Here is a 24,746-nt window from a genome sequence, read left to right on the forward strand (position 1 = left end):
TGCAATGCGTCTGTGCCCCAAGCAGCCTCGGGCTGTCCCCAGGCTGGAACCTGTGCACACACCGCCGCAGCACGCTGTGGGTCACAAGTGTGCCGAATTCTGCCCATCTCTTTTCACCAAGCCTTGTTTTTTATATAACCTAGTGCTTCAAATCTTCCCAGGTCCCATCTGCTAAAATTACTGTTACTATTACTGTTACCATAAAGAGACACTGTAATATTCAGAGTAAAATAACCTAAGACCCTCCTCCCGAATTGCAGTACTTTTCATTTCTGCACGTTCTTTCCAGCCCTTCCCTGCCGTGCTCACAATGTACATCGCTGGAACCATGACATCGTCTGCTTTTCTGTCTTTACTTTTTCAGAATGTATTATAAGCATTTTCCACGCCGCTATCTAGATTTCATAACGGTCCCTTTGAAGGCTTCCCTCTGTGGATAAGCCATCACGTCCCTGCTCCTCTGTGATGGGACTTTCGGTTGGCTCAGCAGCCTTCACATTGCTGATCCTGCGACATTGAGCCTCTTTTCCATCTGGCTCAGGACTGGTTTGGAATGTCTGGGCCAATGAAATCACCCACCTTCCAGCATCCAAGACAACAGTGAAGTGTCTGGAGTTTCTTGAACAAACTGGGCAAATAGAGCAGCTTCTCCCCTGATTTCAGCCCCGGGGGGGCTCTGCTCATCATGAGCTTCCCAAACACTGCTGCCTTCCAGGCCCCACTCATGGCTCACCTCGGCCATTCCACAGAACCCACACCTCCCACAGCCCCCTCCCCGCCCAGCCCCAGGAGGCTCTCAAAGCACGTAGACCCTTCAGTGCATGCATTTCTGAACAGATACATGGGAACTGACCTAAATTGACCAATCTGGTTGGGTGGGGATGGGAGTGGTTGGGACTAGAGCACTGAGGAGGGGGTGTTAGGTCACACATGGCTGGTTTATAGACCGTTTCAATTAATTGAAAGAACCTCTGACCTCAATTTAAACCATCTCCCTTCAAAGGCCCTCCTTTGCCTTCCTTTCTCATCACTGAGTATTCTAGAAGGCAGAGGTGTTTCTACTTACTGCATACCAAGGCCCCAGGGCAGCTGGTCACAGGAGGCTGGCCCTTTGAAACCTCTTGCTGCGAAACCACGGGAAGTGAAACTTGGTACCCCACACACAGTTTTGGACCAGAAAGATGTGATTGTCATGTAGACATGTTAGTATTTTTTTCCCCTGAGAGCTGGGTGTGAAGAAGAAGAAGGACTTTTTCTTTTAAGATGAAGAATGTGGGGAAAACATCGTCTTAAAGATCGTTGCCTGTGAAGGCACAGCAGGGCTGCAAAGCATTTTGTCTGAGTGACTCCATCATCCTCACGGCAGCTGCCAGTGGACCTTGCCATCCTCGTGGCACAGATGAAGAAACCGAGGCATCTGCCTGACTCCAAAATGCTTATTTTTCACATTTGCCCCAGAGCACGTACCTGAGCCCCTCAGGACCACTCAGCAAAGGCCCCAGTGGGGCAGATGCCATTGCACAGGGACCTCCCACCCAGGCCTCTGACAAGTGCAACCGTTGTTCTCATGATCATTCAGCCCTGTCGGCAGCCAGCAGCTGACCCCCGCCCCAGACTCACACGCACCCGGCCTCGTCTGCCAGCACCTGGCCGCCAGCCTTCCTGGGGTGCAGGGGCCTGAGGGCCAGGGTCTGTGCCCAGGGGCCTGGGGAGTTCTACACACTCAACCCCACCAGGCGTCTTTACTCTGTGCCATCTACTTCAGGTACGAAGGGGCTGTGTCCTGTGACTGGGGGTGGGGTGAGGGGGTGGAGCAGAGCTGCCCTCAGGAGTCTGGTGCCCTGTCGATCTGGAAGCTGGCCTCGGTCTTAATTGAAAACCCCACAAAAATGCCTGCAGCCCCTGCTCTGGTATTTAGCTTTTATCTTTGTTTTATTTTTTGACACAATTCACAATCTTTTCTTAACGTTCCAAATTCATTTTTGAGTCTCCAGAAACCAAAAACGGAATGGCCAGAGAGACGGGGGCCATGTCGGGGTGTGTTGGACGCTGAGTGACCCCCGAGGGGTGGAAGGTGGGCAGGGGGTTGGGCCTCTCACTGAGAGACTACCCCGCTTTGCCCTCCCCAGAGGAGGGCTCCAAGTCCTCCAGGAGCGAGGCCTGGTAAGGAGGAGTCCGGGCTACAGCAGAGCCTGCAGGCCCTCCACCAGCTGTCACTTCACCCTCAGGGGTTTCTTCTAGGGCTCACCGGGCGGGAGCCTGGCTCCAGACCCAAGGGCGGCTTCCCGGCAACTGCCGCCCCCTGGTGGTGGCGCCGGGGAGAGCAGCTCCAACTGGGGCTTGGCCCGCCGGGCGGAGGGGAGGTGGCCCAGGGGCCCGCGACCTCTGCAGGCGAAGCTCAGGCAGGGTCCTGTGGGCCTGGAATCCTGTGGGAGCCCAGGCGACTAGGAGGGCCGGGCTGGAGAGGAGGGGGAGGAGGCACGGGAGAAATGAAAGAGAAGAGAGAGAAGGCCGGGAGGGTGAGGGGCGGGACTCTAAACTGGACAGGACCTGGGGGCATTTACAATCCAGCAGAGAACCACTGGCCAGGAGGATGCTGGTGTGTTGCAGGAAGTGGGTTCCTTTCCCATTTCCTGCCACTCGGGGTCCCAGCCCCAAAGCAGGGTCTGCCCAGCCTTCCGAGCTGCTCTCCAGACTCAGCCCCAGTTTTTTGGGGGGTCTCTTCCCCCTGGCTTCCCCCTCTAAGGTAGTTGTACGCATTTGGCACCGCTACTCACCTGCCTGGTGCCCAGCCTGTGCCCAGTCGGGAGTGTTCTGACTGATGGAGGCCGAGGCTGCGGGCAGTGCCCTCCTGCACCCGGCCCAGCTGCGAGCCGCAGGGTGGGGTTCGGCGAGGAAGCGGCCTCTGCTCCGACTCATTCTGGGGTTTCCAGAGCTTCTCTCCAGGGGCACTCACAGGGCAACGTCTGGGCCGCGGAGAAGCTTCTCGCTCTCCTCATGCAGCCCACGGAGCAAGGGGGTGGACGGGGAGGTCAGTGAGCGAGCTAAGCCTGGTCCTCTGCTGGGCCCGAGTCAGTAGGCCCAGGACTGGGAGAGGGCTGGGGCGCCCCTCCACTGAGTGCTGGGGGCAGGGGCGGGGACAGGCAGCTCCCAGCCAGCTGGAGACCCGGCCCTGTCCCCGTTCTCCTTACAGCAAGGCCCTTCCACCTCTGCCCAGGGAAACCCATCTGACGCCAGAGGACCCTGCACGCTTCAGCCAAAGTGGGAAGGAGAGAAGGCTGATGGGGCTTGGTGGCCTCTGCCAATCTGCACCTCCCTCCCCTCCTCTGTAGTCCCAGGAGGGCCCTGGGTGCTGCCTTCCGCACCCCTGCTTCCCAAGCCCCACTCCAGTTCCGGGCTCTGAGCTCTGAGAGGCTGCCAGACACGGAGCACAACGCAACCTGCCGCCGAAGGAAGGAACACGTTCTCCTTGACTTTCAATTTCACATAAAATAATCAAATGTGTGCAAATCAGATTCCACATAAAACGCTGGATTTCCACCTTTTATTTTAAAAATAGAAGCTTTTCTCTTGTGATGACATTAGCAGTGTCAGATCCTCTTAGGACAGAGCCTGACTTTTCGCATGTGCCACAATCCCCACGGGGCTGCCTCCTGCACCCCTTCCCCACCACACACACCACGGTGGCTCTGCGTGGCAGTGCAGCAAACACAATGGGACCACGTTGAAATACAACTCTTGTACCTGACATACTTCCTTCCTTCCTTTCTTTCTGGCCCTGTAGGTATTTGATGTGTTTCATTCATGGGGTTTCAACTGCAGGACCAGCGAGATCTACCCTCCAACCCCACACCAGTCACTTAGTGTGTGGCTTTACCCAATCATTTAGTTTTTCTGGGCCTCAGGTTCCTTACTGTAAATGAAGGTAATAGTAATGCTATAAATAATAATTGCTACAAACTCAGGTTTGCAAGACGCACATATCACCTTCCTTGTTTCTTGAAACTCAGTTTGATTCTGTCCTGGGCCTGCTGGGATGGCAACACATTCCACTTCCTCATTAGAATGCTGAGGCCGAGGGGAGCCCACAAAGCAGGGTGAGGGCTGACACCCTCGTTGCTCCCCCCCCGGGGGTCTATTGTAGCTGTGACCCCTGCTTCCAGGAACCTCCTGAGGCTGGAAACCTGGGGCCCAACTTCTCAGCTCCCTTCCTGCTGAGGTCATGCCTGGTCTCCTTGCTGCTCGGGGCACACGCTCCTCTTTTCTGGGCCTGGTCCATCTCACCTCTTTCTCCTGGCCCCCCAAAGCCACTCCCCCTCCCTTGCCCCTTAGAACCCTGGCATTGCCTCAGTGGGCCAGGGCTGAGGCCTCCAGGAAGCTTGTGCTTCCCACCCAGAGAAAGGGTAGGGGTGAGTGGGAGGGGGGAAGGCATTCAAATCGGTGTCTCAGAGAATTATTCCATCACGAGTAACAATATGCTCACCTTCAAAAGCACTTTACCTTCTATCCACCCTTAAGTGTCCTCCCCCACCCCCCACCCCCCCACCCCCCACCCCCCCACCCCCCCTTGGTCCTTTTCACATTATACGCACAGTGATCTCACACAGTCCCCGAGCTACACCAACCAGACTGCTCACTGAACCTCACCATTAACGACCTACAATGAGCACCTCATCAACGGAACCCTCAAGCCAGACACCCGGGAATCCCCAGCTCCTCCGAGTCAATCAGTTGCAGGATGAGGCCAGGTCTGCATCCTAAATAGCTCTTGACTCACCCCTCCCCTCCTTAGTGCTACCACATGAGTCAGGGCCCATCACCCCTGCCTGGTTGCCTTGTTTCCGCCCCTCCCCCAAAAGCTCATACACCAATGTGACATAGGAGTCCTCGCAGGGCAGGGCATCTCCTAGATCCAGTCTTCAGCAGCGTCATGGCGAATTTTGTGTCAGCTCGGCTGAGTCCATGGTACCCAGACAGTTGGTCAAACATTCTTCTAGATGTTTCTGTGAAGGTATATTTTAGATGACATTAACATTTAAAGGAATGGTAGACTGAGTGAAGCAGGTTCCATCCCGGAATGGGGGTGCGCCTCATCCAATCCGCTGACCTTGAAAGAGGCTGACTGACCTCCTCTGATGAAGAGCTTCTGCAGGCTGAGTGCCTTTGGGCCCGACTGCAGCTCTCCCCCAGGTTCCCAGCTGGTCAGCCCTCCCTGCAGGCTTTGGACTTGTCAGCTTTCTCAAATATACAGAGGGTGCCCCAAAAATGCATACACATTTTAAGAAAGGAAAAAATTGTATTCAAATTGTGATACTCCATATATACTGATAACAAAAGATGAATACAAGTATACAGTTTTTGCCCCCCAGTATATATTCTTTTCTTTTTTCTGTTTCTTTGGAGAACCCTGAGTGATGCAAGCAACTATCTTCTCTTCAATTTCAGGATAAAAATCTTAAATCGTTAGCCAGCCCACATGGGTCGTCAGCCAGCTTAGCTAATTGTGCCTTGGTACAAATGAGAAAAGGCCACCACCTCTAGGCAGATTTAGCTCTGGCCCCATCGGGGCTTGGCATGTAGAGCATGTGTGAGCCTTTTCTCTTTGCACAGTGCACAACCTGGACAACCACAGGGAGCCGTGCCTGCCCACTAGCCTCGTCTCTCTTCTGTCTTCCATTCCCTTCCCTCTTGCTTGTCCCACACCCGAATGTTCCCACAGCTCCTAGAACCCACTGTGCCCCTTTGTCTTTCAGCTTTTGTGCCTCCTGACACTGCTGCCTCACGTTCCTCAAACCTTCCAAATTACCCTGGCACTGCCTCCTGCGGCCAGGCTTGGCGGTCCCTCTCTGCGCCCAGGTCCTGGGCCTGACCTCACGGACACTACTGCTGCTTGATCACTGTCTAGGTGTGTGGTGGCGGTGGTGACGGTGATGGTGGCGGTGATGGAGGTGGTGATGGTGGTGATGGTGGTGGCGATGGAGGTGGTGGTGATGGCAGCGGTGGTGATGATGGTGATGGTGGTGGTGGTGGTGGTGGTGATGGCGGGGGTGATGGTGATGGCGGTGGTGGTGGTGATGGCGGGGGTGATGGTGGTGGTGGTGGTGGTGGTGATGGCAGCGGTGGTGATGATGGTGATGGTGGTGGTGGTGGTGGTGGTGATGGCGGGGGTGATGGTGATGGCGGTGGTGGTGGTGATGGCGGTGGTGGTGGTGATGGCGGGGGTGATGGTGGTGGTGGTGGTGGTGGTGATGGCAGCGGTGGTGATGATGGTGATGGTGGTGGTGGTGGTGGTGGTGATGGCGGGGGTGATGGTGATGGCGGTGGTGGTGGTGATGGCGGGGGTGATGGTGGTGGTGGTGGTGTCCTCCGGGGAAGGAACCTGCATTCCGACCCTCAGTTCTGGGCACACTGTTCTTGTGAGCGAATGCGAACAGGGACGTGAAGTGAATGAATGAATGAATGAATGAATGAATGAATGAATGAAGGGTGGAGCTGCTTGGCTTTTCCGGCCGGAGCTCGGCCAGCAGCGCCGGGAGGAGGACGGCTGGGCTGGGGCCCAGGAGGGGAGGCAATGCCGGCTCCCGGGGCGCACGAGAGCTGGCAGGGGCGCGGCGGCGCCGCCGCCTCTCGCACCGCTGGGTCTTGGGAATGGAGCTGCCCCGCCATACCCGGCCGGAGCGCGCGGATGAAGGCGGCGCGCGAACGCAGAGGAGCCTCCTCCCGCCAGGGCCGCGGGAACCGGTCGCGCCAGGGGGGTCCCGCACGCGGGCGCCCGGAATCGGGCGGAGGGGAACGGCCTCGCCCCTGAAGCCGGTGCCCCCGCAGGCCACCCTACCCCGATGGCACCTTCCTGCCCCGCACGCGGCCCCGCCCGACTCTGGGGTGGGAATCCTGAAGCCCCTCGCGCGGCTTCCCCCCTCCTCCGCGCCTTGGTACGCCCCGGGGGACAGATGTCTTGGGATCTTTAACATTTGGGATGCTGCGAATGCCGAACTTAAATGGAATACCTCCGGGGAGGGCGGGCCGGGGGGAGGGACGGCGGCCTGGACACGCGGGGCCTGCGGCTGCGGGGTCGGACCCGGGCGCGCGGGCGCGGGCGCGCGGCGCCGCAGCTCCGAGGGACAGGTAAGAGGGAAACCGGGGCCGCGGCCGGGTGAGCGGGGGATCGGCCCCTGAACCCACGGTCCTCGGCCTTAGCGGAGGGGCCCCTACAGGGAATGGGGGAATTCGCCAAGGGGGTGGGAATTCTGAGTTCCTACCCCAAATGCCTATTTCCACCGCCTCCACCTTTCCCCTTGGACCCTCCCCGTGCTGTGGACCCCCCCGCCGGCCAGGTTCCGGGAAGCCAGAAAGCAGCCAAACAAAAGGAGCAAAGTCCCGGCCGCTTGGATGCGGAGGGCGCGGTGGGGGAGGGGAGAGGGTGGACCGCACAAAGGGGCTTTTAAGGAAAGCCAGAGGTCTGGTTTCAGGCCGCCTTCCGGGCCAGCTGGGGTTCCCCGTCCCAGCCACGCCATCACCGCTTGCTGGAGGCGAACACCTCTCCCAGTGGGAAGGGAGGAGAGTGGAGGAAGAACACGGTTGGAGAACCACCTCCCACCCCCTTCGCCTGGAGGGTCCCCGGCCCATTCCCCTCTTGCTTGTTGCACGGCTGGCCTAGCGCAGACCACTGATTGTTAATTCATTCGGTGGAATTCCAGGGCGCCTGAGACTGGACGTTGCTGGGTGCGGGTGGGGAAGTGGAGACGGAGGAGAGGCCCTGGCTCTACAAGAACTTCCAATCGCGGATCAGAAGGAACTTCAAACAATATCGGGGAGTGGAGGGCGACAGGGTGTGGAAGACTTTTCTGATTCAGGACTTTTCCATAGGAACAGACAACCCTAAAGAGGTGGCTTTTCTCCGTTCACAGATCAGATTCTAAGTACCCTAATGTGATGCGAGGAAAATCCACGTCCTCCCCAGCTGGTGGTCTGCGGTTTGGGGCATCCATCAGCCCCCTGACCCAGACTGGCTGGTAGTGGGGACATTGAACCCTAAGTTCCCTGGAATGCCCATCTTCCCTTGGCATTTTGAGTTGAATGGCACGGCACAGCCAGATCCAGTGGGCCTGCGGTCTTGGAGAGTGGATTTGCCAGTCCCATTCCAAACCCCAGATTCTGCTGCATTGAGAAACACTGCCTCTGAATTTGAGGGAGCAAGGGGGGCCTCTGAACGCAGATGGGGGGTTCCCGGAAGGCGGGGTTCTTAACTGGGTCCTAGGCACCAAAGCATCTGGAGAGAATTCAGAGGGTTCATGAACTTCCATGGGAAAAACCCCACATCTTTCTTTTCTACCACCTTTAGCAGAGATTCAGCTTTGCCCTCGGTGACAAGGCGAGAAGCTGTGGGCAGCACCTGTGACTTTGCCATTAATAGAATTCGCAGTTTCATGTCACATTGCAGTTGTAGCTGCCTTGAAATATTGTCCACTCATCACTTCTGCGACATGCCCCACTGATAGATCCTGTGTGATGTCAGAAGGTGCACATACATCACTCTGTTTTTTTCTTGGTTTGTTTGTTTTTAGAACTGTGTTTCAATATAATTGGTTCTCGTAGTAATTCTCTTCATTTTATTTTATGCATCAAAACCTATGCTGTGAGCTGATTCCAGAAATTCCCATCCTCCCCCACCTGGAGCTGGGGGATGGGCTAGGTAGAGGGAGGGTGTCAATTAGGTGCCTAGTCAACTCCTCTGTTTGACGTTGGAAGAATGTGACAAACCTGTGGGGGGTGGGGGCGCCTGTTGTTTTTCCTAGGACGGGGGGGGGGGGGGGGGGGGGGAGGGCTGCAGGCTCTTGACCAAGAGCTGGCTCCTGTCCATCCGAAGGGCTGTCCCCTGGAGGGCCTGTCCCCTGGAGGGGCCCCTCAGCCTCAGCCTGGGGAGGGAAGGAGGTGGTCACCCTGGAGGCCTCCATTGTTTGGAAAGAGGGTGTGTGCAGGAATGTGAAGGGGAGCTGGGCGTGTGTAGGGGGTGCTGAGGAAGGGGAGGGAGCAAGGGGAGCTCGGTGGGTGACCCAGCTCTGCTCCACGGGGGTCCTTGGTGGAGCTGACTTCCCCTTCATCCCGACTCTGGGGTGGGGGAGGGAAGCAGTGCTGGCCTAGGTCGTGCTGGGATCCCAGAGAGGGGGGTGTGGCGGGAGGAACCGAGAGTGGGGGAACGGAGGTGGTGGCGTTAAGTCTTGGGTGGGGGGCAGTCCTTAATCCGCAGCCTTTCTGTTTTCCAGCTCACTGGGGACAGGCAACAGGTGGCCTTAGCCCTTTGCTTCCCAGTAAAACAGGCTGAATTCCAACAGTGTTTGCTTGAGGGGCAATGAGGGGTGGAGCTGGAAGCTTATTTTTTTGTGGGAAACAAGTTCCATTTTGGAGTTTGAGGAATGGCTTAGAGCCTGGGGTGACAGTGGCCCTCCTGCGGAGGAGGGGACAGGACTGCGCGTCGGGTCCCCATGGACCCTGCTGAAGGATGGATGTCGATAACAAACAGGGAGGTGATGGTCTTGATGGTCCTGGGGGGAGGCGTTGGGGATAAAAAGCAGCCGGGCCTGCTTTGGGGCCCCAGAGCCTCCCCACGTGGAGTCCGGGGTCACTGCCTTCCTGAGGTTTCCAAGCTGACTCGGGAGAGACAGAACGCAGGCCTGGTCTCCGTTTCTGTGTATGGGAAGGAGCAAGGACCCGGCCTCGTCAGTTTATAAGTTTCTTGCTGGTACCCGCCTCCCCCCTCTCACCCCCCCCCCCCGTGGCTGTAGCCCTGCCACCTGCTTTGGGGGGGCTGTGTGCCCGGATTTCTGGAAAAGGAAACTGAGGTACAGGACAGTGGCCATCTGAGGGAGCCAGGGTCAGGGCAGGAAGGCATGGGAGCCCCTCACCTCAGCCCTTTGCACCAGTGCCCCAGAGGCCATGAAGACGGGACCCCTGTGAACTCCCGCGTTGCTCCCAGGGGGCCCCTCCCCCCTGCTCCTCTGCTGCCCGGAAGTGCAGACGCCCTGTGGCAGCCACGCAGGTTTATTCAGGGAGGGACTAGCTCACCTGCTCCTCCCTTTGACTCAAGTCACAACAAGCAACCTGGTTCCCTGGGCCCAGCAGCCTGGGAGGGAGGCGGGCCAAGTGCTGGCAGACCAGTGTGTACGGAGTGGGAGCAGGTCAGAGAGAGAGTGCCAGGAGCTCGCCCTGTGGCCTGGGAGACCCCAGGGACATGCAACGCCCGTCGGCCCCCTGACCTGGAATCTGGGGCTGTTTCCTGGACTCACGCACAGCAGGTGAGGGAAGGGCAGCTGGAGGAACAGGTCCTTGGGGCCAAGGGGCAGGCTGGCCCGGGAGTGGCTCAGGCGCTGGCCAGCACCACCTCCCCTTCCTGTCTTAGGGCCCAGGGCGCTGGGGGGACCGGATGCGGAGCCTGGCCTTGTAGTGGTGAGGCCTCAGTTTCCCCAGGAGGAGGGAGAAGCAGGGATGAGGACGGGGCTGCGGGGCACATTAGTGATTGACGAGAGGAGCCCTGAGGGGGAGTTTCCATTCCCCCCTCCACTCCCCTTCTTCCTCCTCTGCCTTTTCCTGGGGACGTTGTTCAGTCAGGCGGACAGACTGCTTCTTAGGGCCCAGGACTGGAGCTGGGGTCCCGGAGGGCAGAGGTTTCTCTGTGGGGAGGGAGTGGATGTTCCCTAAACTGCCTTTGCCTAAAAGCAGGGCCTGAGACACCTCGGCTGGAGCCCCGTGCCTCCTGTGTGAAGATGGGCTCTGGACTGGTCCCCACTGTGCGGAGGTAGCCAGCAGAGCCAGAGGAGGGAATGGTGTGTCTGAGGAGGTCCCAGCGGTCTGCATTCAGGCCGGGGGCTGGACGGGCCTTAGCCACTGGCTCATATCCATTGTGCCTGTGGAGAAACGGGGCCCAGCCAGGTGGGGTGACTTGCCCAGATAACAGACTCCAATCTGGGGTTCCCGACTTCAAGGCCTGTGCTTGGAGCAGGAAGTGCGCCCCTGGTGGGCACAGCGCCAGATTGGGACCCCTGAGGGCAGTGCCTCCCCACCCCCCAGACCCAGCTGACCTGGGGGGTAGGGACTGGGGGAGAGGAGGCTGCTAAGGGGTGTCTGCTCAGCCCCCCATCTCAGCCCCTGAACTGGGTGGCACAACTTCCCAAGGCAATTCCTTCCGAAGTTAATAATTAATTAGCAAGTGTGGCTAGTTAATGGCTCCCCTCACACATTACCCCTCCACGTCCCAGTCCCCAGCTGGCTGAAACTGGCTTCCGCCTGGCTCTGGGGCTGGGCCTGGCCTGGCCATGGGGAGGGTCAGAGGCCGCGGGGTGGGAGGAGAGTGACTGCTGGCTCTCATCTCCTGGGAGGGATGGACAGACTGGCCGGGGTGACTCCCCTACGATGGCTCCAGAACATACGGCCAGTCTCTTAGACGGGTTTGCAAAGGCCACACATAACCTTTCTTTTTCAATCCTGCCACCCACTCTCGAGGCTCCATTGGAGCTGAACTCCCCAGTGCAGGTTCCTGTGGTTCTCAGTTGTTTCTGCCTGTGCACGTTGACGGGCGGTGGTGTTTACGGAGGTCTGGAAAGCCTCTCGCTTGTTCTGCGCTTTCTGTCTCCAATGGCAGAGGTGCTGCTGGAGGGGAGGGGGGCTTCCTCTCTGTGCCTTGCTTTGTATCTGCTCCCCCAAGGCCCGCGTTTCTCTCCTGGTGGCACCCACACTGTGGCCCCTGCCCTCCGGAGGCAGGATAAGCGCTAGACAGAAACTCTGCGGGGACTGGACTGTTGCTTAATGGGCTGACTCAGTGAGGAGGTGGCTGGGCTCCTTCCAGACGCCCGCCCGGCTCCGCCCGCCCTCCCCACCCCTGCAGCACTGCAACCACAGCTGCCCAGCCCAGCCAGCTGGGCCGACCAGGGGTGTGGGCTCGGGAGAGGGGACACGCAGCAGGTGTTGTTTTGGTGATGCTGGGACCGTGCCGTGCCACCCCAGTGTCCCCAAGCCCCAGGAAGGCAGCTTCTGCCCTTGTCACCCTCCCTCCACCCCCAGCAACCCTGACACACACCTCCGGGGCTCCTCTGGCTGTGGGGTCCAAGGGGTCCAGCTTGACTAGGCAGACTCCCCGTCAAGGGATCTCCTGGTCGTGGCTGGTGTCCTAGGAGTTGGCTCAGGCTTTGGGACAGCTAGCTGTCTGGCACCTGCCTTCGGATGAACATCCTGGGCCAGAGCCGGGCAGCCTGGGCTTTGGGGCACCAGCCCAGGGCCTTGGCTGAAAGCCCAGAGCCCAGCGACTGGGGCAGCAGGATGGGCCCCCCGGGGCCTCTGGCTGAGGACAGTTGGCCCTATAGGGACCGGCATGCCTCCTGGGGACACTGTCCCCTCCCTGCTTTCCTTTCCCCACCCTGTCTCCTTGTCCGCATCCTTTGTTCTTCTCCTAATTGACCTTCTCCCCAGGGTCAGGAGTTCCTGGGGCCGCCTCTACTCGTGACCCACTTGGGCCTACATGTCTCTCTGGGTAGGAGGCAGTGGGGGGCTGTGGGGGGCCCAGCAAGCCCCCGGGGAGCAGGTATGACGGTGGGGCCCACAGAGCCTTCTCTCTGCGCACCCCCATTGCTGAGAACCCCCATCTGTGCTCACCCAAGGAAGCACTGTCCTCACCGCCATGCCCTCTGCCCTCTAGCATGATTGCTAAGCTCTGTTTGGAACCAAGGGGCTTTACACGTAGCTTTTTCGTTATTGTCTCTTAAAAGTTGGGGAAATTCCAGACCGCCTACACGTCCTGGCTCAGGCTGGGAACGGTGTCACCCGTCCCTGCGCTGTGCGGCTTCCTCCCAGAAGTCCACCATGGAGAGTAAGGATGAGGTCAGCGACAGTGACAGCGGCATCATCCTGCAGTCTGGTGAGTGGCTCAGGAAGGCCCGGCACTCTGAGTCCCCAGCTGCGCCCCCGGGGCTGGCCAGGCTGAGATGCTGGAGGACTGGAGGCGGGTGGGAGGCTGGGCGAGGTCTCTGCTGGGGGCAGACATGGGGAGGGCTGGAGAGCTTTCCATCCTGGCGGTTTGATCGTATCCGGAACCGGCATCTTCAACTTCGGCCCCAGTGATCACACAGCTGAAACACCCTCCCTGTCTCTCTGGATGGCCTGAGCTCGTGGGCCTAGGCTGGCCCTGTCCTGACAGGACAAGAGCGAATAGGCGTGTGTGTGTATGCATGTACGTGTGTGTACATGCGTGCTCCCCTGGGCTGGTCAGGATGGCCTGCCGGGCTTCCCTGAGTGTGTGGCCTCTGCCCCCAGGCCCGGACAGCCCGGTGTCCCCACTGAAGGAGGTGAAGGAGCTGACGTTCGCGGTGCGCAAGCAGCAGAGGGCCCTGGAGGAGAGGCTGGAGGGCTGCCTGGAGGAGCTGCGGGCGCTGTGCCTGCGGGAGGCGGTGAGCTCGGTCGCCCGGGTCACACCCACACGTGGGCTACTCGGGGGAGGCCTGGAGTCCCGTTGTGGGATGCTGGCCTGAGGAAAGGGAGAATTTTGGAAGTCAGATGGGGGAATGGTGCCCGTGGTCCCTGCCCGGGCCACTGGACAGCCCGGGGAAGAAGGGCTGCAGGGCTGCAGAGGGATGGAGCCTCTTGGAGGTGCATGCAGAGGGGCATGGCTTGACCTTGCTTTCCCTGCAGGAGCTGACAGGCGTCTTGCCAGCTGAGTACCCCCTCAAACCAGGGGAGAAGGCCCCGAAGGTCCGTCGCAGGATTGGAGCAGCTTACAAGCTGGACGAGAAGGCCTTGTCCAGAGAGGTGAGGACCTCGGCCCCCAAAGGTGGGTTGCTGAGTCCGACATCATGTCTGGAGGGGGAAGCTTCCGGTGCTCAGCAGGAAGGGCACATGGCTCCGTGTGGATGAGGGGCACCCGCTGAGTGGGCCCAGATGTCCCTGGGGAGGGTGTTCCACCCCAGGGGGCAGAGGGCTGGGAACTCAGGGGAGGACATTGGTTTGGCCCCCTAGTGGGCATACCAGTCAGGAGCTCATGCAGCCTGGAGAGGCAGTGGCCTGTTCAGACAGGTTGTTCTGGCCCCTAGGGCTGTCCTCGTCCTCTTTGGCCTGGGATGGAGGCTGGGGGTGGTGCAAGTCCTCCCAGAAGCCCTTCCCTGCGGTGTGAGTGGCAGCCGTTTCCCCTGCCTAACCCTTTGGGGTCAGGAGGGAAAGTGTTCCACTTTGGTTCCTGCCCAGCCTGGCTCAGCGGGCAGGCTGGTGGGTGGGTCCCGTGCCAGTTTTCCAGGCTGACAACTCTGCTCAAGGTCACCTCCCTTCACCACCCTGTGCCCCACATCAGTGTTTAGGGCCAGGGTCCAGAGCATCAGGTCAGGGCCACCCTCTGTGTCCCCGAGCCCCCTGCCTCCCACACTCACTGCCCCCACCCCCCAGGACCCCCTGAGCAGCCTGGAGCGGGAGCTGGCCCTGCAGCTGCAGATTGCTGAGGCCGCCCGGCGCCTGAGCTGCGAGGAGAACCTGGGCCGGCAGGCCCGCCGGCAGCGGAAGCACGCGGTGCTGCAGGAGGAGCGGAAGCTACGGGAGCTGGAGCGCTGCCTGGGCGAGCGGCGGCGGCACAGCGGGCGCGTGCCCCTGGGCCCTGGTGAGTGCGCCCTGCCCGGGCCGCCAGCCTCTGGGAGCCATGTGGGGGGCTGGGCGGCCACCGCCTTCGGTCCGCCTGGCCTGTGTGGCCCGACTGTGTTTGAGGCTCCAGAGCCACCCCGTGCTGACCCCCTGCCTCCCCACAAGCCTCAGCAGAGGACTTCCCACCTGCAGGGAGCCTGTCCCCCAGCTCCGCAGAGAGCAGCCCACTCAATCCTTCCACATCCTGCTCAGAACCCACCGCCCTTCAGCAGACTTCCTGGGCAGCAGTCGTGCCCAGGCTGGCCTTGTGCTGATTCCAACGGTTCCTCACCTGCAGGCTCCAGGTCCACTCCAAGCTGACAGGGAGACACTTATCTGGGTTTAGCTGGGTGGCTGGCATGAGCCTGTGGCTCTGTGGTGTGGTGATGTCCCTGGCCTGAGTGAGCTGCGCAGGGTCCCACCCACTATTGCTGTGCATAACGGTTCCCCGCTGGTTTCAGGGTCCATAGCTACTCGTGGGCTGTTTCGGTTGAAATCCAGCAGCCCCAGTGCCCTGCCCCACAATCCCTTAAGTTTCCAGAATCATCCTGGTCAAGAGGGGAGCACTTCCCCTTCTCTGGTTGAGTCCCTGAGCCCCAAGGCCTGGTGACGAGTGGTTATGGGGCACCTGGTGAGTTGTCTGGGCCCCAGGCCAGCCATCCATGACATCAGTGCGTCTAGCCCAGGTTACCTTCCAGGATGTGTTTCTGAGCCCTCAGGTGTGACTGTTTTCTTTCCCCCTGACCCAAACCCAGCTCATCAGGTCAGACTTGCAGCCCTCCCTTCCAAGGGCATTGTGCCCTTGTTTGGCCCCTTCCCCAGGCCTCTCATGGGTCCCAGGCCTCTGGCTGTAGTGAGGAGCCTGGAGGAGGGGATGCGGGTGGTAGCCCTGAGGCAGAACTGCATTCCAGGCCTGGACCGGGCTGCTGCTCCCACCCTCAGGCTCTTTGCTGGGGCCACTGTCCTCCCAAGTTGGGACCTTGTGTAGAACCCGAAAGCCCGTCCTGTGGCCCACGCCTCAGGCAGGTGGAGATCACAGTGCAGGTCTCAGAAGTCCTGTACCCACAGGTCATCTCTGATTTAGGGTAGAAAGGATGTGACCAGACAAAGGAGTGACCCAGGCTCACGTGGCCGGACTTCTCTGGTTGGAAGGGCTCTGGCCTGGCTGCACGACAGCACTGCTGGGCTCCGGCCTCTGAAGCAAGAGAAGCCCTCCGTTCTCCCTCTGCTCTCCAGGGCCCCAGGCTGGGCTGGGGCAGTGTGGCCGAGTCAGTGAGCCGACGTCAGGAACCACGAGTGTCTGGCTGGCGGCTGTGCAGCGGCTCTCCACATTCCCCTCTTGCATCACGTGCGTCTGGCCTGTGAAACGCTGATCTGCCTGTTTTCAGGAAGATGAGGGGTGACGGGGATTGATGTCTGTCTTCTCAGACCATATATTCACACCAAAACACAGGAGTCTGATTCCAGCCGCCTCGCTGGCCCTAACCGAGAGCGTCGCACCATTTCTTCAGCTGGACATTAGCAAAAAATAAGAACCTTTACTCCCCAGGTTTTCATCAAAGATCAGAGGCAGGAGACCAGAACTCAAGAAGAGGGTACCTTCTTGATGGAACCCCAAAGCAAAGACTAGTGTGAGGCATATGTACCATGTTTCCCTGAAAATAAGACCTAGCCAGACCATCAGCAATAATGCATCTTTTGGAGCAAAAATTAATATAAGACCCAGTATTATATTTTATTATATTACATTTTATATTACATATTACATTACATTATATTATACCCGGTATTATATTATATTATATTATATTATATTATATTATATTATACCCGGTATTATATTATATTATATTATATTATATTATATTATATTATATTATATTATGTTATATTATATTATGTTATATCATATCATATCATATCATATCATAAAGACCGGTCTTCTATGAATTTTTGCTCCAAAAGACACATTAGAGCTGATGGTCCGGCTAGGTCTCATTTTCGGGGACACACGGTGTGTAGGGCCGACCCTGCTCCTGGAGCAGGGTGCCCTGCAAGGTTTAAGGGCTCCTGCGTTCTACTCCCTTTAAGCTGTAGGACAAAGGTTGAAAAGGTCTCTAAAGGCCCACACAGTAAATGTTCTAGGCTGCGTGGGCTGCATGGTCTCTCCACAGCTACTGACCCCTGCCCGCCTTTGGAGTTGCAATTCGATAAAACTTTGCTTATAGAAACAGCCAGTTAACCAGATTGGGCCCCAGGGCTGTAGTTTGCTCATCTCTGTTATTAAGGATTTTAAGATGGCTGGAATTGTTTACTTGTAGAATTTTCTGGGTACTGACCTGTTCGTTAGATGCCGCTAACAGGAGAGCTGGTTAAGAGCCCTGTGGTGTCAGACTGTTGGGTGTGAATTCTGACTCATGCACCTTTTGGCAGATTAACCTGAGCATGTTACTTACCTCCTCCAAGACTCAGTTTCCTCCACTCTGTACCTCAGAGTTGTTGGGGGAGCACGTGAGTTAATACAGATAAAGTACTCAGACAGGTGCTGGCACAACAGAAATATCAGCGACTGCTCGTTTTTCCTCCTCTTTGTTCTCAAACATAGTTGAAGATGCTCTGTGGGTTCCATCCGGGTCACATGAGGCAGGTTCTTAATATCCGAAGTTTCAGCTCAAAGGCTGTGGCCGACAGTTTCCCTCGGCTTCCTTGGGGCACAGCTGTGGCTGCGTCCTGCAGAAGCCATAGTCCACGTCCTCCAGACTGGCCATGTCACCAGTTAAGGAACCTTCCTGAAGCAGCCGGCAGACCCTACTTTGAATTGACCCCACCACCCCACAGCTCAAAGTCCCATGTGGAGTTCTGCCATTTGGGGTCCTGGAGTGGAGCTGTATTTGTGATAACAGAAGGCCAGAGAAAAGTTAGCTAATTTTTTCATTCCAAGGGCCTTCCAAAACGACTCTGTCTTTGCCTCACCCTTCCGGGATTCCCCACCACAGGAAGCCCTGGCTTTTTCTGATGGATGGGGAAACTGAGGTCGAGAGCGTTGAAATGAATTATTCAAGGTTACAAAGTTAATGGCAGAGCCAGGATTAAAATCGGGTTTCCTGTCTCCTTGCTCCTGACTTCTGAATTTTTTCTACTTCCAAGTAACAAATTCATACCCAAAATAGTGTTTGACACACAGTTGGCATTTCCTGATAAGGCATCTGTTGGGAAGGTGGGGGTCAGGCCTGGGTTTTTCTGCACTGCTGGCTCCCCATACCTATGGGTTGATTTCCTCACCTCCGTCTCTTTTCTCCCATTGGCTTTTCCAGAGCTCAGTGCCTCTGATGACAGCTCCCTGTCGGATGGGCTACTCCTGGAGGAAGGTGAGAGGGGCACTGTAGGGACGATGGTCAGGGCTGGGCTCTGGCAAGACCGTGGGGCTTTGGCAGTTTATCGGTGGGCACTTCATATGGGGGGTGGAGCTTGGAGTGAGCGAGTGGAGGTGGTGCCGCTCTTAGCTGATGTTTCTCTGCCCCACACGTGCTCCGTGAGAGTGGGGACGTGCTGACCCTTTGCATTCTAAACACTCAATCATTTGGGCAGGGAAAGGAAGGGTGAATTCTAGCCAAGCCCAGGTGTCCCTGCCTCTGTCCTGGGACTTGCTTTCCATACGCACCTGTCAGCCACAGAGCTATCTGGCCGCAGTCATTGCCCTTTCTGAGAAGAGGGTAGCAGGAAATCTAAGTCCATAGATTAAGAAGCCTGTTTACAAACCCTGATGATGCAGGGGGTCAAGGTAACCAAGGTGTGCAGTCCTGCCCAGGGAGTGCCAAGGCCAGTAAGGAAATAGCGCACATGGGAACCGTGTGAACAGGACACATAGGTAAACAAAGAGTTTGCTGCCGACATGGTACCAGGAGCAAAGGTTGGAAGGTGGAGTAATGTGAGCCAAGGAGCGTGAATCTCAAGGCTTCTGGAAGGGGCCTGTGACGGAGGGCTTAGGTCTAAAGGCGAGGAGACCCTTTTCTAGCATCTGGGTCGGCACGGCAGGACAAGCAACCTGGCAGGGAGAGGTGAGCCGGTTGCCCAGCCACTGCCCTCACAGGTTTTTTACTCTCGCAGAGGATGCCCAGGTGCCAAAACCTCCCTCAGAGTCGCTGCCCCTCCCGCCCCAGAGCCTCGAGGGGCTGCAGCCAGCAGGAGCTGAGACTGGGGGCTTGGACCGTGCGCCCATCCAGAATAGCCCCTGGAAGGAGACCAGCCTGGACCACCCGTACGAGAAGCCCAGGAAGTCTGACCCCGACAGTGAGAGCAGGTCAGGGCGGGGCAGGTCAGGGCGGGGAGGAAGGAGGGGCCAGGAGCAGGGAGACTGCTGGGGGCACAGCAGAGCCAGCCTGGGAGACTGCCCCCCGCCTTAGCTGTGTGGTGCTGGGAGCTTGGGGCCCCTTCTACCGTGCCCCATTCCTCTGCATAATGGGAACCCTCACATGGAAGCATTCCTGCCGCTGACCTGTCACCACCCCTTTTGCAGCAGCTCAGCCACCATGCCGCAGGATGGGCCCAACGCCTCCAACCTGTGTCTGCTGGAGCCCGCCCCCTACCACGTGGTTCCCATTCGCAGTGTCCCAGGACAGCGGCAGGGCCGCACCAGTGCCCCCGCGACCCCTGAGACGCAGGGGAGGAGGGGACTATCGCAGTCTCTGAGGTAAAACATGGGCCACTCCCGAGATGCAGGGGGCGGGGACCCACTGTCGAGAGCTTATATTAGAGGGTAGTGGCTCCTAGGGTAGAGGTGGGACACCTGTGGGTAACGTGTGGCCAGTGCCTTCTTGGGGCACCTCTCAGTAGAGGCTGTGTCACAGCCAGCAAAGCCAGAGGCAAGTCATTCGTGAAGCCAGTTTTCTTCCAAAGACCCCAGGTTTGTCTTTTTGCACAAGTGTCCTCGGCAGCATGTATGTGCTGGTATGCTTTCAGTTTTCTGCAACTGCTGGTTATTGGACACTGATGTGTACAGTCGACTTATTATTTGCGGTCAGTTTACGTCCTGCGAAGTCACCACACACATTGGAATTTGCGGGTACAGCCGTTCATCCTGGGGAAGTAGAGTGCTAGGTTCCTGAGAGCTTTAGCTCACATTTTTGTCAACTGATCAATACGTAACCTGTTTTATGAGAGTTTCTGGCTAAAGTCATCGTATGTAATGTATGTCCTTGAGTCATTAACATTGAAGTCATGTCCAGATGAAGCTCATCTAGTGGGTATTCTGTCCACCAAGCCGGCACATCCTTCCTCAGCACTTTGCTTGGGGCCGTTTAAAACAGTGAAGTCACTCAAGAAAAGCACAAAATGGCAAAAACAAACAAAAACAAACAAACAAACTAGTGGGCACGGGATAGAGTGGAAAGGCTGCCCGTTGACACTGAGCTGAAACAACTAGTCAGAGGGTCACCTTGTTCAGTCTCAGCTGGGAACGGGCCTGCTGGACAGCTCCAATTTTTCACCGTTCTGTGCATGTCCCCAAAGGACCACGGAAGTGCCACACGTGCTGATTTTGACATTACAAATGGATCTAGCTGTGGGAGAATTTGCAAAGACAGAATCCACAAATAATGAGTCGATTGCTTGCTACGTTCCCAGCGCCCTGCTGCTTGGTACTAGTTTAAGTGACAGCGTTATGACAGGTGTTAGTGACACCACAAAATGCCCTGGGCCCCAGCAGGCCCTGCGGGATTCCTCTCCATCAGTATAAGTTTGCTTGTCAGGCAGCCCGAGACGGGTGCAGCCTGGGCAACCCCTCACGTCAGGGATGAGTTTTAGGCTTTACGTACCGCCAGGGCCTTTTGCAAACAGTGCCTTCGATCCAGTTAGTAAAAGGTGTACCCTCTGGACAGACACGGCCCCATGCCCCTGTGTGTCAGCAGAGTGAGAGCTGGATTTCAGCCCCGCTGGGCCTGGACTGGTGCCCTGGGGAACGCCACCCTGCGTTACTCTGCTAGCTCTACCGTAAGAAAACACAGCAGACGGGGTGACTTGGATGAGAGAAATGATGGTCTCAGGGTTCTGGAGTCAGAAAGTCGAAAATTAAAGGCTGGCTTCTCCTGGGGCCTCTGTCCTTGGACTGTAGACCACGTGTGCTCCCTTGGTGCCACGTTCAGCGCAGACACCTGACAGTGTCTGCCTGACCAGGTTCTGTGGATGAAACACCACTGAACAAAGGGTCCCTAAAGTGGCTGAGGAGAGGTGACCCTGACGTAGCACACTGGATACAAACCAGAAATGTGAGTGGAACAGAAGGAGGTGCACTCGGGGGAGAGATATGTTGAGTTACGCTAGGCCAGTAGGGTGTCTGCCCCCATTCCCCAGGCTCAGGACGTCTGCCTTCATCCTCTCCGCAGGACGGACTCCTTCCGGGCGGGGCCCCGCCGCCGCCCCACGCACTACACGGTGACTGTGCCCAGCTCCTGCTGGACCCCGGCCGGTCCCCCACGGCCGCCCCACATTCCCAACTCCTGCTCGGAGGACAGCGGCTCCGATGGCTCCAGCGTGTCGCACGCCACCTCGCCGGGGAGCAGCAGCCCGGACATCTGCGCTCTGCGGCCGCTGTCCCCGACCGCGCTGCCGGGCCACTGTGGGGCCTGGGGCCCAGCCGTTCCCCACCCAGCCCTGCTGCTGCCCGCCGGGTCCTTCCCGGCTGGGCGGTACGTGCTGGTGGCCGAGGGCTGCCTGCCGCCAGGTGAGCTAGACCTGATGGCCCGCGAGGAGGAGGGACTGGCCCTGCGGCTCCAGCAGCTGCAGCAGCACTTGCGCCCCCGCGGCCGCCCGGCGCGCACGCCGTCCCTCAAGGACAGCCCCGCCGGCCGCGCGCTCTGCAGGGCGGCGGTGACCCAGGAGCTGCAGTTGTGGCACGAGCGCGCCCGCATGCGCAGCGCGCGCCCCCACTCGCTGGACCGCCACGGGGCCTTCCGCGTGCGCAGCCTGCCCCCCGGACGGGTCTTGGGGCCCCAGACGCAGGTGAGTGTCGTAGGCTCTTCCAGCTGTGGAAGGGCTGCCAGCCTGGCAGGTCCAAGAGTAGAGACGTCATAGCAGCAATCTGGTGGCCAGATCCCCAGCTGGGAAGAAAAGGCCAAAAAACATTCCCTCTTGGCTCTGAAAGCGCCCCTGACTCACCTGGGGCACCTCCTAACTTTTCCTGTGTACACTGGAGGAGATGGTCCTCCGGGAGAGCGGACACCTTTCTTTTTAAGGTCTCCACAGTTGATCCCCCAAACAGACAAGCCTCTATTCCTCATGAAAAGTCCAATCCATGTTGAAGCATCCCCCCAATTTCCTGACTTGAAGGCCCAGGACAGAGGGAGAGGCTCGGAAAGTGTTTGCCTAAGCCTGTGGCCTCCCTGAGGCAGCTGCCAGCCTTCCATGCTGCCAAGCTGCAACGCAGGGTGGCATATGGGTTAAGTGCACAGACCCTACGGTAGACTGTCCGAGTTCAGATCTCAGCCCTGCTCCCTGGAAGTGACATGACTGGGCAAGTGGATTAACTCCTGAGACTCTCTTCCTCCCTCTTAGAATGGGAGTACTTTTTTCACAGGTGGGTAGGAACCTCGATGAGTGAATATGTGGGAAATGATTAGAGGGGTGCCTAGCAAGTACTGGGTGAGTGGTGTTGGCGTACTAGGTCGTAGGACAGAGAGCCCTGACATGACGTAGGGGAGGCCACCTGTGTTCTACAGACAGGTTTCTCCAACCTGGAAGTGGGGAATACAGGTATATGAGCCCGTTTTTGTGTCTCCCTGGTTAGGAGGGCTCTGTAGGGGGAGTGCTCCAGAAGTCACCAACAGGCTGCTTCTCTGAGAGCCTAGATTCCCCAGCTGCGTGTTGCCCCCACCCCACTTCTCAGAGCTGCAGCATCTGGGCCTGGCAGCATCCTGGCCCCAGTCCCGCCGCACCCTCCAGCTGATGTGCTTTTCCTTCCTGCGAGCTCGGGCCTGTCCTTAGCCCAGGCCCAGCCCATCCCAACCTGCCAGACAGGGAGGGTGGTGAGAAGTGAGCTGGGGACGGGCGGAGGAGGTCAGGGTGCTGTCACACCCCATAGAGAGCTGGAGTGGAAAGTGGATGGAGGGTGATTCCTGGGGGACACATGGCCTCCTGGAGAGGCAGGGGCTGAGTGGCTGGGCCGGGGCTGCCACTGGTCGGCATCCTTAAGGGACAAGGGTGGTACACCTGGGCTGGTGGTCTGGACGTTTCTGCCCAGTCTGCTCACCCACCTCTCCTCTCTCCCTGACCCTGGCAGGTGCCCACTGTGTGTGTGCTCCGGAGATCGCCCGAGGGGGCCCCTGTGCAAGTCTTTGTACCTGAGAATGGCGAGATCATCAGCCAGGTGTAACCAAGGCCAGGGGTGCCCCGTGCCCCCAGGCTGTGGCTCGGCTGCCGGAAAAGACTGTTTCCTAGCGGGTGGGGGCTCCAACCGCCCCCCGAGTGCCTTCTGCAGCTCCCTTGTCCCCATCGCAGGGCGATGACCTGGAGCTGAGACTTTTTTTTTTTTATATACCAGTTTTTGTTGAGAAAGTCCTGGTTTGAGGATTTATATTTGTCATTTGTCCTCAAGATCCCTGTAATATGATAATGCTTTATCCCTCAGAGGCTGGCGTGTTGGACCGGGGGCCTGGCCTGAGGGACAGTGTTTGTCTCCTTATGCAAGACACGTGGTGGGGGATGCAGGAGGCAGAAAGGGCCAGGTCAGGTCCTCAAACGCTCCGCCCTCCGGTTCTGAGAACGGGCCTGGAGAACAGCCCGGCCTCCTGTCTCACTGCAGCTGGAGGCTGGCGGCAGCACGCTCGTGTACCCCACTGTCCGTTTGCCAGCCCTCTGGGTACCGCAGGGGTGGCTGGGCTGGGGAGCCTTCATCCCCTTTACAATGTGCTCTGTGATGCACACAGAAACGTGGGGTAAAGGCCAGTGTGTCTTGGTGGAGTACGGTCTTCCTGACGCGTGAATCCTGTCGGGGGCCCCCATCTCCTCTCCGGGCCCCGTGGGCTCCCAATATCTCTGACCTCTGAGCCTTGACCTGAAGGCTTCCCCAGTTTTGAAGCGTCAGGAGGCCCAGGCTGGGGGCCGCCTGTGGTGCTGGTGGCTGGACAACAGCTCACCTTTTGACCACCTTCTCTGGGCATCGTGAGAACCTGCAGCTCACCACTCCCTCTTACCTCTTTTCATCATCGTCCTAAAAACCAACACCTTACAAATGTTTCGGAAAGGCACCACTTTGGTGGCTTGTTCTCAGAGGCAGGGGCGAGCTCATGGCTCCTGCTTCCCCTCCCCCCTCCTCCCCCAGCCATGCCTCTGCTCTGAGACTGGGGTTCCTTGAAATACAGACGGGAGCACCCGCCCTGAAGAGCGTTAACCAGTTGTCCCAGCTGCCGTGACTTCAGCTGCCTGTGCCGAGTAAGACCATCAGGTGGTCCGTGGGTTCTCATCCCTGGGCCTTTGCGGCTGGTTAAACCCAGGTGGGGACCCTGCTTCAAGGAGACAGCCACGAAGCGGAGGCTGGGCGGAGTCAGGAGCGCTGGGGTCTGATGTGGCCCCGCAGAGCCCTTCCTCTCAAGTTCCTTGGACTTGGCAGCAACTAGGAATACAGCTGAAGGCTCCAAGAACTTGGTGCCTGATCCTTCTCCCTCCTGGACAGAGCGGTGTTGTGGCTGCACGAGACTGAGACTGCTGAGGGAAGAGCCCAGGTGGCCTGAGGGATGGGGAGGGGGGGGCACCTGCATGATCGAATGTCCTACTTTGGATGCTGTTCTTGTTGTTTGTCTCTAAGCCCCCTTCCCCAGTGTCCAGCCACCCCCCCTCCCAGGTCCTCCAGGGGCTGAGCTGGGAGACATCTGAGCACCCCCCCACACCTGAGTGTCCTTTGTATTAACTTATTGGTCCCATATGATGCCTGGTGCTGTTGCAGTGGCTGCGTCCTCAGCGGCAGGGGCTGCACCTGTGGGTTCTTGTGCCAAATACTTCAATAAAGCTGTTTGTGATCCGCCGCGCTGCTGGTGAAGGGTTCTTTTGTGCCAAGAAGCTCTGCCCAGCCCTGAGGGTGCTCCCCAGGGTAGCGGAGTTGCCTGGCCTCT

At 58.3% G+C, this 24,746-nt stretch overlaps 1 protein-coding gene across 4 annotated transcripts; it reads left to right on the forward strand.

Annotated features, from left to right (window-relative positions):
- The first annotated feature begins 6,632 nt into the window (after nt 1-6,632).
- Nucleotides 6,633-24,660, forward strand: INAVA (innate immunity activator). Of its 4 annotated transcripts, none has more exons than XM_074317097.2 (10): nt 6,633-6,932; nt 12,756-12,904; nt 13,300-13,433; nt 13,675-13,791; nt 14,419-14,626; nt 17,961-18,014; nt 18,754-18,946; nt 19,166-19,336; nt 21,027-21,642; nt 22,919-24,660. In XM_074317097.2, the coding sequence occupies exons 1-10, from the start codon at nt 6,649-6,651 to the stop codon at nt 23,009-23,011; spliced, it is 2,019 nt and encodes a 672-aa protein (XP_074173198.2). In that variant the 5' UTR covers nt 6,633-6,648; the 3' UTR covers nt 23,012-24,660. The 4 variants fall into 4 exon arrangements, with proteins under 4 accessions (XP_074173198.2, XP_074173197.2, XP_074173201.1 ...); XM_074317096.2 differs by having other exon boundaries at nt 6,636-6,932; nt 19,163-19,336; XM_074317100.2 differs by lacking the exon at nt 6,633-6,932 and adding an exon at nt 6,944-7,125 and having other exon boundaries at nt 19,163-19,336.
- Nucleotides 24,661-24,746: the final 86 nt, after the last annotated feature.

Source organism: Rhinolophus sinicus, chromosome 6, assembly GCF_057876585.1.
Source record: "Rhinolophus sinicus isolate RSI-liver-muscle chromosome 6, RSI-T2T, whole genome shotgun sequence".
Taxonomy (NCBI): domain Eukaryota; kingdom Metazoa; phylum Chordata; class Mammalia; order Chiroptera; family Rhinolophidae; genus Rhinolophus; species Rhinolophus sinicus.